The sequence below is a fragment of the Staurois parvus genome, unplaced genomic scaffold (assembly GCF_062004578.1).
Source record: "Staurois parvus isolate SC_StPar_1 unplaced genomic scaffold, SC_StPar_1.0 ptg000202l, whole genome shotgun sequence".
In the NCBI taxonomy this organism is placed as follows: domain Eukaryota; kingdom Metazoa; phylum Chordata; class Amphibia; order Anura; family Ranidae; genus Staurois; species Staurois parvus.
Window position 1 is genome coordinate 8437612 of NW_028317998.1, and position 13608 is coordinate 8451219.

Below are 13608 nucleotides of genomic sequence, written 5' to 3' on the forward strand. Positions count from 1 at the left end.
GGCTTTAAAATGCTTACAGTTCAAGTAAAGACACATAGATCTTTCACCACCCATCATTCTCAGTATGAAATGTGCCCAGTGGTGTATCTTCAATGAGTGCAATGTGTGAAAGGCACATGGGCCCCCAGAGGGATGTGGCCCACTGTGCTCTTACAAACTGCACACATTGAGGATACCTGTCTTCCCCCCTCTCCCCCTCCTCGTCGCGGCCATCATCTTTGGTGTCATTGGCTGCTAGGAGCACTGGCAGGGCCAGGACAAGGGGTGGGCAGGAGGGCCGTCTGCCCTGGGCGCGGTGGTTTCATGTGAGGTGGAGGGGCACAGCATGGAGTGTTCATATCTACAAGCTGACAGGAGTAGTGACGGCAGCTTCACTACTCCTGTCAGCTTAGCTGTGGAGGAAACAAGACAGATATGGAGATGAGCAGAGAGCTGGGAGGTGGGACAGGTTGTGTTTTCTCTCCCCTACAGCTCCTCCTCCTGCCACTGCAGCTCTCTAGGATCAGGACTGCTAGATCATCACTGTGCACTGTTTGTTTACCCTTACCAGGGGCGGACTGACCATTTAGAAACTCGGGCACTGCCCGAGGGCCTGGGGTCAGTAGGGGGCCCCATGAGATGCCCCTGGTACCTTTTTCATAGGCTTTTTTGAGTTTGGGCAAGGACACTGGGGCCCCATGATCCCCTATTGCCCAGGGGCCCCATGAGTTGTCAGTCCGCCCCTGACCCTTACCCATCTTCTCCCAGCAAAGAATGTGTGCAGGATGTGGGTAAGCAAACACTGCACAGTGGCAATCTGACAGCCAGTGGCATCTCTAGTGTGAGGCCCTGACTCTTCAGTCCTGCTGTACTCTATAGCCCCCCCTATAGTCCTTACATTTTTGGGGGGAGAGGGGGGGTGATTTTGCTGACATATAATGTTTATACAGCAAGATTAAACTTCCTCTAGCATTGCTCCTATTTCTTCTGGCTGGAGGCTACCATTTTTCTGAAGCCAAGAGCCCCTGAGCAGAAGTAAATCATACAAAGGAACTAAACCCATCGTCATCGATTTAACAATTTAACAAGTTACATTCCTAGAATGCTGGGATTGCTAACTGTCACATTTTCTTGTTTCCTCAACCAAACTGTCAAACCATCAAATGAAAGTCGTTATACATATCTTTTCTGAAGCCGATCTGGTCTGGTCTCCAGCGGCAGATGCTGTGTGCAGGAGAGAACTGACAACGGCTGTGAAATGCCTGGGAAGTGACGTCACCCATAGACTTACTATGGGGCTTCCGTTGTCGGCTGCCTCTCCTGCACACACCTAAATGCTGAAACTGCCGCTGACAGCTCAGTGTGGGACCAGACACAGAACCTGAAGAACAGGTATGTATAGCGATTTCTTCTTTACAGGACTAGATAGATTCATTTTAGAATGTGCCTGGGAGTGGGATTAGAGTTAGTTAGGTTTTGGGCGAGCTTCTACTTTAAGGGAAAGTTCTTTCATTAAAGAGAACCTGCTACCAAAATGCATGACATAGAGTGAAAAAAAAAACATTGTAACAAATGTAATTTGCAGCCAGGAAGTTAAAATCCTCCCCCCCAAAAAAATTTTGGAGCTTCCCCCCACCCCCACATACAGACATGTATATATATAAATGCATGTGTTGGGGGTACAAATGCATGAAAATGTTGATTGTAATATCACTGTGCATGCTGGAGATAGAGCAATAATTCTAGACCCATAATTTACACTTAACTAAAAAAGCTGATAATATGTAGGGGCTTTTAAGGCTCTGCCTATGGTAAAATCTTCTGGATCTTAAAGTGGATGTAAAGACCCAAGGTTGTTTACATGCATGCATTCTATGTATTCCATTGGCTTGTGCAGCTGTCAATCACAGCCAGTGAGCCAAGGAGGAGAGAGCAGCGGCTCAAGAGCAAGCCTGATTGGGTGCCTCCATAGGAAGCTGTTTGCTCTGGGGGCACTTGGCAGGTGGGAGGGACCAGGAGCACTGGCAAGGGACCCCAGAAAAGGAGGTTGCACAGAGCAGGTAAGTATGATGTGATTGGGTTTTTTTTAAGTGTGCAGGATCCCACCACAGCACCTCGCCACCCCCCCCCCCCCCCCCCCATGCTTACCTGGGCCCAAACTTAATCAAGCGCTGTGCGAGAGAGCAGCAGCTTTCTCCACTCTCTCCCTCCTCACAGGGCAGTTTGATAGCAGTGGGAGCCATTGGCTGCTGCTGCTGCTGTCAATCAAATCCTATGATGAGAGAGCAGGAGGTGGGGAAAAGCCTTGCTGTCTGTATCTATGGCCACAGTTAGCAGAGCTTGGGAGCAAGCCTGCATGAGCACCCCCCTTAACAAGAGGTTTGCTGGAGGGGTACTTGGCAGGGGGAGGAGTGGGGGACAGAGTAGGTAAGTAAGACATATTTGTTATTTTTAAAAAAGGTTCAGAATCACTTTAAAGGATAAGTTCACCTTTGAGAACATGTTACAAGTTCCACCCATTTTTAGGGTGGAACATGTAACATGCTCCCACAGCTGCAGCCTCGTCCACCGCCGCCCCCCCCCCCCCTTCCTCTGGCAGATAGTATAGGGAGAAGTTTCCCCATACTGTCTGATTTTGAAAACAGCGCGACTGTGTGGGACTCTGTCCACACAGCCGCGTCATTCATTCACAGACTTCCGTGAATGAATGAATGAACTGCAAGTTCCGAAAGCTTTAGCGGCTGTGGGCTTGTAGTTTTCAATGAACTACCACGGTGCTGTGGAGCGCCTTGGTAGTTCATTGAAGCATCCTGTCAGAATATCTGCTTGACTGTACATCCTGTATGGCAAGCAGATATTCTGACAGGTATGCAGGTGACCTGCATGGCATCAGCAATCTACTGATCGCTGGTGCACTGTTTTCCAAGCTCCTGTAGAAAAAAATAATAAATGCAATTTTTTTTACCTACAAAAAAATATGCATTTATTATATTTGTCCAAAAGGTGAACTTATCCTTTAAAGTGCATTTCTGAGGGTTACATTCGTAAAGTAGGTCTTTTAGATCAGTTCAGCAAATATACTTATTTTTGCAAGACTGAAGTTTCATTTTAACTTCTGCTGTATAGAAATGCTTGCAATCTGGTTTATACTTTTATTAGGAAATACTACAGATAAAATCAGAAAAAACATATCCTAGCACTTTTGATCTTTTGTCCTATTGTCACTTGCTTCAGTTATATACAGCATGCATTGTTCGATCACATTTAATGACAGACTACTGTATATTGTTCTGTTGAGAAACGCGGGCCCAGGGGATACAGAAACGTCTAAGTACACTAAACAGCTACTAAGCCCCTGACACAATTCCTGCTGCTAGTAGAGATTAAAATGTCTGCTGGCATAACAGAAACCCTAATTGCAAGCAAGCCATTTCCATGGCAACGTCAATCAGTGTCTGCCAGTTGTACTCATAAATCTTTATGTTCAGTACAAAACACAAGCAATAGTGGTTTCTTCCTGAACACATCCATTAAAGATTATTTAAGCAAAAATTGTGATCAGTTGTCATTGTGTGTGTATCCAGGGTCTGGGGGTAATCATTTGTATTGATAGGCTTTATATACTGAAGTTGTATAGCTAATTATCTCAGTTCTTATTATATCATCTCAGTTCTCATTATATTAGATCTCAGTACTTGATTATCGCAGTTCCAAAATATTCCATACATCAGGCTTTAAAAAGTAGAAATGATGGAGCAAATTAAGAAAAGCATTTTACTATCCCTGAAAAACTATAGTGGTTAAGGAGTTAGAGTCTTTGTGTTTACATAGGGCACTCACAGTTGGCCAGATCTTAATGGTTCTTCAAAGAACACAGAGATTTTCCAACACGTGAATTTATTTAGTCTATGCCGCAGTCTAACCACAAGATGTAATAAAGTATGACATCCTAGAATAGCAGGAAGGACATTTTTTTTACAATATAATGTTTTTCATCTTTTTATTTGTACTATTTTGTGTGGCGTGATTACTGCCTTTATTTAATGTCTTGGTCTGGGAGCATTACATACACTATATTGCCAAAAGCATTGGGACACCCCTCCACATCATTGGATCCAGGTGTTCCAATCACCTCCATGGCCACAGGTGTATAAAATTAAGCACCTAGGCATGCAGACTGCTTCTACGAACATCTGTGAAAGAATGGGTCACTCTAGGAAGCTCAGTGAATTCAAAAGTGGTACCATGGTAGGTTGCCACCTGTGCAATAAGTCCATCCGTGAAATGTCCTTGTTAGTAAACATTCCACGGTTAACTGTTTATGATATTATAACAACGTGGAAGCAACTGGGAACAACAGCAACTCAGCCACAAAGTGGTAGGCCACATAAAATGACAGAGCGGGGTCAGCACATGCTGAAACGCACAATGCGCAGAAGTCACCAACTGTCTGCGGAGTCAATATCTAAAGACCTCCAAACTTCATGTGGCTTTAAGATTAGCACAGCAACAGTGTGTAGAGAGCTTTATGGAATGGATTTCCATGGCTAAGCAGCTGCATCCAAGTCTTACATCAACAAGTGCAATGCAAAGCTTGAGTACCGTTTTGGTGGTGGGTCAGTGATGGTCTGTGGAAGCATATCCATGGAGGGACGCACAGACCTTTACAGACTAGACAATGGCACCTTGACTGCCATTAGGTATCGGAATGAAATCATTGGACCCATTGTCAGACCCTACGCTGGTGCAGAGGGTCCTGTTGCATGACAATGCCTGGCCTCTTGTGGCGAGAGTATGCAGGCAGTTCCTGGAGGATGAAGGAATTGATACTATTGAATTGCCCCCATGCTCGACTGACCTAAATCCAATAGAACACCTCTGGGATATCATGTTTCGGTCTATCCAACACCGTCAGGTTGCACCTCAGACTGTCCAAGAGCTCAGGGATGCCCTGGTCCAGATCTGGTAGGAAGTACCCCAGGACACCATCCGTCGTCTCATTAGGAGCATGCCCCAAAGTTGTAAGGCATGCATACAAGAATTTGGGGGCCATACAAATTACTGAGTGCCATTTTGAGTAGCTGCAATTAAATTTCAGCAAAATGGACTAGCCTGCTGCATAATTTATTCACTTTGATTTTCAGGGTGTCTTTGAATTCAGTCCTCTGTATGTTGATAATTTTAATTTCCATCAAATGATGGGGCATCCTTACGTTTCTAACACATTACCCAGTCCATATCAGTATAGATATACAGCATATTTTTCCCCATTGAGATCTGATGTGTTTTCAAAGTGTTCCTTTAATTTTTTGAGCAGTGTATTTGAGAGCTCTGAACATGAATTCTTGGGTCGGTTCACCTACTCTGTCCATTATGAGGGGTACCCCTCTCCTTGTATAATTTTTTTGATATTAAAAATGATCTTCACTCTAGGAACAAAAAAATTAAAAGTCATCAGCTACAAATACTGTAGCTGCTGACTTTTTAATAAAAGGACATTTACCTGTCCAAGGATCCAGCTCCGTTCTCACCCGGGCCATTTCTTTTTACCGGTCCTTGGGTCCCCAGCACTGGCATCTTTGGTGAGGGAAGTTGTATGTGACTCTTTGCAGCTTCACAGCTATCTGCCCACTGCACATGCATGAGCTTTGTTGTGATTTGTGAATGGTCCTACAGCCTTATGGGACACATGACATTTCTCAAGAGGCTACTGGCAAGGAATGGGGGGGGACAGACTTCTGTTTGGATCACCTAGGTGATCTGATTGGAAGTGGGTACCTAACAAACCTAGGTACCTGCTCCCTCCAAAAAACATTTAATGTGCCAATCGTTGTGGGGGGAGGAGGCAGAAGAGCAATACTTCCCCTTTTAGATGAAGTAACACTTTAAAGGGAATGTTACAGGCAGTGCAGGCACATGCACAGGTGGATAAGAACATCCACAACTCCTAGATAGATAGAAACAGAGCTGGAGTCATTTGGAGGAACCTGACTCTGTCCATCAGACTATTCATATACAGTATTTAAAATACTTTTTGGTGGCAGCTTCAGTTTACAAGAAAATAACAAATTATTTATTTTGCATTGAGAAAACACAATAAAGACTATGAAATAAGACACACTCTTAAATTAGCTGCAGGAACAGCAACAAAAAAGGAAACATCTTTGAATTTGAGTTATAATTATTTGCTTTTTTGTCTTTCAGCACTAGCCCTGCTCACAAGTATTATCTCACTGTGGATCCTTCTTCAGAGTCTGTCTACCTATCTGACACTAATACCAGGAAAGTTTACAGAGTGAAATCTCTTAGTGATGTTAAGGAATTGACAAAGAACTTTGAAGTGGTAGCAGGCACAGGGGACCAATGCCTCCCATTTGATCAGAGTCACTGCGGGGACGGCGAGAAAGCCAATGAAGCGTCACTCAACAGCCCTAGAGGTAAACTGACCACCTTTGCTTTTGTCACTGCATATGGATTGTTGTAAAATAACTACCAATGTTTTAGATCAACACTCTTTAACACTCTCAGTCAAAAGTAGAGCCAATATATAAAAGAATGTATGCAAATATAGACATGCAATCATGGAAATAGCCAGAATTGGGCATTTTCCAGGTTGTTAAAGAGACTCACTTTGCCAATTTAGGGCAAATGAAAAAATGTTTTACTAATCCACCACCTCAATCCACTTCTACTCACCTTGCCTGCACTCTGTCATGAATATTCATTGCGATTATGTTAGGATTACTTTCTTAGATTTATTTTTGGTGTTTCAGCATACATTTTTTAGGCTTTTGCTCTAATCTGATCTGGTTCTGTGCATTAAGATGAGTCCTTTTGAATGGGCTACCAGTGCACTGCGATAAACCACAAAATGCTCCTGCTTTTCATAAGGCAGCATACCACACAGTTATCTGTTGTGGTTTACTGCAACACAGGTGCATCAGAAGTGTATTTATTGAGTGTGTTGGGGTGCCACCTAACCTGAATGGCATTTCAGCACACTAACACCTGTGCTACTACTCATTGTGGTAACGTGTATACTAACATGCATGTTCCCGCAACATATAGGTGTAAAGCCAACCTAGGTTTTAAGGTAAAGTGCAAAAGGTTCATTTTAATAGTTGAGTTAGGGGAGTAAGTTTCCGTTTTTAGCGGTAGAATAAAGAGAAAGTCTTTCTATATATTCAATTGTTTTCTTAATCATACATCACAGGAGACCAGAGAATTATTTCTTAAACTATTGGCTTAAACACCACCTCTGGGCAATTGAACACTGGAAAATTACAAAGCCTGACACTACTCAGCATAACCCCTCCCATTCCCAGCATTGCCTATTTTTTTTGCTAGTGTCTGTAGTTAATTGTCCTGTCTCTTTCTGCTGAGCAGGATTTCTTTTGTAATACACACTTGTAATGCATGGAGATGCTAAACTTCGATGCTCTGTAGCAGTGACAGTTATCCAGATCAGCACCTATGGAATAATGATTCCTAGAGGAGATGTACCTGGACTTTGCAGAGAATGCCTGTAAGCTGTGACTACAATGGATCCTTCTGCATTGTGATGGTAACCTTGGCAGGTAGATGCATCACATGAGGTAGCCAGCAGGGGGCTATACAGGTCCAGGGCCATGGCTGAGGCAGAGTCCAGTTCCTGAATACCCTGTGCGGTATACCTGACATGAACCTAGTAAATACTGAGCCTTTTGGCTCTGTGGTGCATTTTTAAGTTCTCTCTCATGTGAGAGGTCCCCATGTACTTCTGCGCTGTAGGGGAGACTTCAGCATGGACAGCAATTTAAACACTGAGCCTGGAAGATTATGCCTGTATCCTAGGGTGCTTCCAGAGGGTGCTGTGGTTCTGTGGGTTCCTTTGTTCTCTGCTAGTGCTTGTTTTTCTTGGGTGGGGCCAGTGGACAATGTGTGTTTAAGGACTCTATAGATGAAAAAAAAATTGAGTCCTTCTATAAGGCTTCCTTTTATGTGGCAAATACAGTCATGCTATCTGCCATTGCCCCTAGGGGTTTGTCAGGCCTTTTTGATATAAGGAAAGGCCATGGAAACTGACTTTTGAGTCTGGTTCAGCATTTGCAGCTCTTCCCTGAAGCATTATGTTTCTGTGTGGATGAGTTGGGAGATTTTTTCCCAACAAATATCTTGCCTGGGACTTATGAGGTGGGTGCTATGGCTAAAATGCTGTTCAGCAGAGCTCCTCTGAACGAAACAGCTGGAACATATGCTTTTTAAGGGTGAATACATCTTTGACAATGCTCTGGATATGTTTATCCACAAAATAACAGGAGGAAAGAGTGCTCTCTTACCTCTTAAGAAGTAGCAGAAACCTTGTGAGTAGAAGCTATCTTCACCTGAAACCAAGAAGAGTTACTTTAGTTCCTTTCAGAATACAGGGGTGAAGAAAAACATTTTTTTTGGGATAAAGTTCTGGAGCCCTTCTCAGTGATGGGGCACCCCACTTCTGCAGGTGGGGAGGATGCTTGGAAGTCTTTACAGCCATATAGACCCAAATTGACTCTGATGCCTGGGTTCAAAACATTGTGTCCTGAGGCTACAAGCTGCAGTCTTGCCTTTTTCCCCTTCCATACTATTTTCTGATGAATGTACCTACTGCACCACACAACCACCCAGGAAAAGCTTGAGATCCCTTCAGAACCCTCTGGAGTTAAATTACCTTGAAAATCTCTCCATTTGCTTTTGCATGAGGGTGTTGGAATTGATGGTAATCTCCTTTGAAGTAGTCCAATATGCTCCATTTAGTTGAAACTGGATGCAAGTCAACATATAACAACATGAGACAAAAGGTTCTTTCCTTGGATCATTCGATGTCTAGGAGTCTGGCTGTTTCTGAGGGGGAGCATAACCCAGTAGTATAAGAATAATTCTCTTGTGTCCTGTGATGTATTCTTAGAAAGAAATTGTACAGGTATGTAAAAAAAACAAAACATTTTTAAACATTAGGGTGGGAGGGGTGAAATAGAAAAAAATACTGGAGTTCTATTTATAAAGGAGTTTATCTGACCTGCAACAAACATTCACTGTAGGTGAATCTTCCTAGGACGAAGGGTACATTAAAGGTTTAACAGCTGAGAAAGGTGGAAAAATAGCGCTGGGCCCCTAGTGTTATCTCACTGGTATTGCTATCTTAATTATTGCCATTGATGTAAATGATCTGGTTCCTGGACAGGCAGCTTTTGCACCCCCAGAGGATCTCCATGTTCTCCTTGGCTTGAACTGTAAAGTAACAAAAATAAAAAAGGAAGTTGCTACGAGGTCCAGAAATAATTTTATTTCAGTAAAAGTAAGGGATAGAATCCAAAAAGTATCCAAAACATTTCAGGAGTCCAAGATCACCCCCTTTATCAGGACCTGATTGACAACAATATGGATAGACTAGAAGTGAACTGGACCTTTAATGCAATTTTTTCTAGTGTGATTTGACAGGCAAACCAGCTGCTGGCAGTGCCTGTACTTGCAATTGCAAAGCACCTTCTCCACACTCCAGTGCTCTCATCCTGTCCCTCTCTAGTTCTACTAGAGCCCAGTATCATACAACTATTTCCTGCATCAACGCCTCCCCCCCTTCCCCATCTTGGGCTTACAGTGCAATGTGGGTGCCATTGCATGCAGCAATGAGGAGAGTTCACTATGGATGCTGGAGAAAAAAGAGACAGACTCTGCTTACTACCTGACTAGCTAGAAGATACCTACTGTAAAATTAAAGCCTAATTTAAACCTAGGCTTGAATTTGCCATGGGTGAAATAAAAAGGGACTGTGTGTGGAGGTGTGACATGTCAGATGTGGAACACTGAAGGCCACCACCTACAGGCTCCTGCTCTGTTTTGTTTGTTTCAGAAATAATGCATTAAAGCACTTTATTCTTGTATTCTCTTCCTCTTATTTGTCCTTCATATCTCTTCAAATAATGTAACAATTTTCAAGACAGGAGACAATAGAGAAAGTACATTTTAATTAGACTTGGATAAACTTCTGAGTATAATTAAGTATTCCCTAGTTGTGGAAAGACAAAAAAAAGTGTTTGTCAATAAATCATGATCAAAGACAAGATGATTAATATTTGTTTAGTACTTGAAAGCTACTGAACGCCATGTAAAGCGGAGTTGTGAAATTAATAACTTTTCATGCAGTTTATTCAATAAAACATACTGTATTTGGTTACTTATGGAAAATACAGATAGTAGATCCACTGTGAAATATATTGCTTAATAATGATGCAATCATTGTGCTAAATTAACTTATATAAAACACTGACGGGTGTAGCCCTTTAATCAAACAATTTTTATTGGAAGAAGTGCTAAATCATATTATCTGTGCCCTGGGCAGATTTTTGTATTTTGCTGATGAAGTCAGAACCACATAGGCCACAATATGTAAATTAGGTAAACTTCAAAGCAGGGATTCTGTAGGTGAACATTAGCATTTCTGTTACCGATATCAACATACCAAGGCTTTAAAAGCAATAGGGACCCTACATAGTATATATAATTGTACTTGATATGCCTCCACCAACAACATATCCTAGATTCATTTTTTCAGTCATTCAAGTGTACATTAGAGGTAGAATCTCTGTTAGAAGCCAAAGCCATTTAGTCATGCTTTAGAGAGTTTAAATGTTAAATGTTATGCTGTGTGTTGCCTTGTATTAGTGTTAGCAAATGAAATTTTATCTTTAAGATGACCTCAAATTCTGTGCCCTTCAATGCTTATTCATGCCATTTTTAGTGACCTGGTAGTCAAGTTAGTCTTTAGCATCGTTAAGCTGCTTGATTTACACAGACTATAACCTGGATCCATGTAGACTCATTTTGTATGTGTCCAGTAACTCCACTAATTAATGACTGACAGCTCTTAAGAGCGATGGTCCCAAAGGGAAATTCAACATCACTTTAATGTGTCATAGCTGCACCATGTTCGTCCTCTGAAGATAGTTTACAATCACCTTAAACAGCATTTACTCCAGCCAGCTGTTCAGGAGAAGATGCAGATGCAAAATGTGCCAGGTGCAATAAAGTACAGTTCTTGGACAATTGAAAAAATATACTGTATATAGTACGCATTTATCAGCATGACAGATCAACAAAGCAAAGTCCTTAAAGAGGGACTCCAGCAAAAAAAATGTTGTTTAAGCTTTGGTTTAAGTGGAGAAAAAGGATAAGAACCATTCTTATTTTATTTATTTATGTATTTATTTATTTATTATTTTTTTAATGCCCTACAGGGACAATCACTTCCTGTCCTGGTAAGCACACAGGAAGGCAGGGAAATCTCTCTAACTGGAGTTAGACTAAACTATCTTTTGCCTGGATTTTGACTTTAAAGCAGACTATTTCCCAAAGCTTGAAAAGAGACTCAACACAGGCTATATTTTTTTATTGGAGGTCCAATAAAAAGTAGGGATGTGGGAAATACAGAGTATCCATTTTTGGAGAAAATTAGTAGATTCTGGCAAAAAAGTTGCCACTATGATGAATTGGTTGAGATGGCTGAAATAAAGCCCAACTCCTGCATAATTTTTGTTTCATGAAAACTCACCATGTCCTTAAAAAAAAAAGGCACAGCTCAGGCTGCAATACAACTTCAATCTAGAGATGTTCCCTGAATTATCTATTCATTGCCACAAGATGTCCTCAGTTTTCTGGATTGAATGATGCCTAGCATCATTTAACCCAAAGGACTGAGAAATCAACTCTGAATGCACGGTGCCTTCAATCATTTAGGCCCAGTTCACATTAGTGTGGGTTTGAATGGGCTTCTGTGCCTGAGTTTCATGCAAGGAAATGTGCATGCACCTTTTCAAAAATGCCTCTGCAGGGAAGCCACGTGGTCCTTTTGACCATGCGGATTCCATTCAGTTCTTGCGCTGTGGGAATAAGATGCAGGGGGTGCTATTCAGTATGAATGACACCCCCACATATCTCACAAAAGAATCACAATATGGGTGCAGGTGCAGTAACAGGTGCAATTCCTGCAACCAGTCGCAGCCTGCATGTAGTATGAACCAGGCGTGATTGTGTAATGATACAGAAATCTCCATACTGCATCTCAGCTGGGCCAAAGTGCCCTGTGACCTCTTCCCATGTGTCAGTGCTTGGGTCTACCATCCAATTATTAAGCCTGATTTTCATCACATAGTTACATAGTTTGTAAAGTTGAGAAAAGACACACAAGTCCATCCAGTTCAACCTACAGTATTTGTAATTGATCCTCATATATGAGGTCCTCCACCCCCTTTATTAATTTTGTTGCCCAACACTGAACAATGTCTTTCCTGAGGATTGACAACCAAAACTAAATTGCATATTCAACATGAGGCTGAGCTAGTTTTTGTAAAGAAGTAGAATTATTCATATTTCTCTGAAATGTATAATCTTTTTAATGCATGAGAATACTTTGCTAGTTTTGTTAGCTGGGGGTTGGCATTGCATACTAAGTTTGTGATCTACAAATACCCCCTTTTTTTTACCATCCCGGATTTTCCCAATGTAACCCTTCCTAATGTGTATTTTGCATGTGTTTTTGGCACCAAAGTGCATAACTTTAGATTTCTCTATATTGAACCTCATCTGCCATTCAGCCGCCAAACCCCCTATGTTGTCTAGGTCTTCCTGTAGTAATGCAACACCCTGTGCCAAATGTTCTCTTGCATAATTTAGTATCATCTGCAAACCCTGAAACTGAACTTGAGTTAACCTCTATATCATAAAAAAACAAATATAACAGCATTGTCCCAAGACAAACCCTAAGCCACACCACTCATAACTTTAGACCAGTGGTTCTTAACCTTTTTGGAGGTACTGAACCCCACCAGTTTCATATGCACATTCACCGAACCCTTCTTACTTGGAAAAATAAAATATGATTTTTAAAATTCAAAACATAGGTATATATTTATACATAGGTGCACAAAATGAACAAAACCATTAAGAACAAAGAACAAAACCATTAAAACATGATTTTCACACAAAAACAAAATAATGAATATTTACCGCAAATCAGTGTGACTTCTGCTGTTGTCTTTCAGAGGCCAGTTCAGAAATGCGCGGCATTACCTTGGCAAGTGCCACTCTCATGTCATTTTCGCAACAAAGTCTGTTCCTTTTCTTCGTCTTTATGTCCAGCATCCTCGAAAAGGATTGCTCGCAAAGATATGTTGTAACAAACGGTATGAAAATCTCCAGAGCTTTCTTAGCAATAACAGGGTACCTCACCATTTGTTGACACCAAAACGTTGAGAGCGTTGTTGATCTGAAGAGTTGCTGTTGAACCTGGCTCTGCTGAAGTTCAATGATTTCATCGAGGTATTCATCATTGACATCTGTTGTCTCAACACTAAACGTGAACGGCTGTCTCACCCATGCTGGATATGACTCTCTTGTAGGGAAGTATCCGTCGAGAGACTTTGCAAGCTCATCTAAGTGCGTGGCAATTGCTTGCTTCAGTTCCGCGGGTACAGAAATGCCTCCGATTCCAGATACATCTTTGATCTTACTTACACAGTCGTCTAGCAGGGGAAAGTTTGCGAAGTTATCGTTCTCTATTCGTCGTTTCCATAACGGTAGCTTTTTTTGAAAAGCCTTCAGGTTTTCTTCCGCTTC

At 41.8% G+C, this 13608-nt stretch overlaps 1 protein-coding gene across 5 annotated transcripts in view; it reads left to right on the forward strand.

Moving 5' to 3' along the window:
* Positions 1 to 13608, forward strand: part of TENM1 (teneurin transmembrane protein 1) — a 947931-nt gene that overhangs the window by 734595 nt on the left and 199728 nt on the right. For all 5 annotated transcript variants that reach the window (XM_089678299.1, XM_089678298.1, XM_089678300.1 and 2 more), the window contains one exon: positions 6184 to 6416. In XM_089678299.1, coding sequence (XP_089534425.1) covers positions 6184 to 6416 — 233 coding nt within the window. The remainder of the gene's footprint in view (positions 1 to 6183; positions 6417 to 13608) is intronic.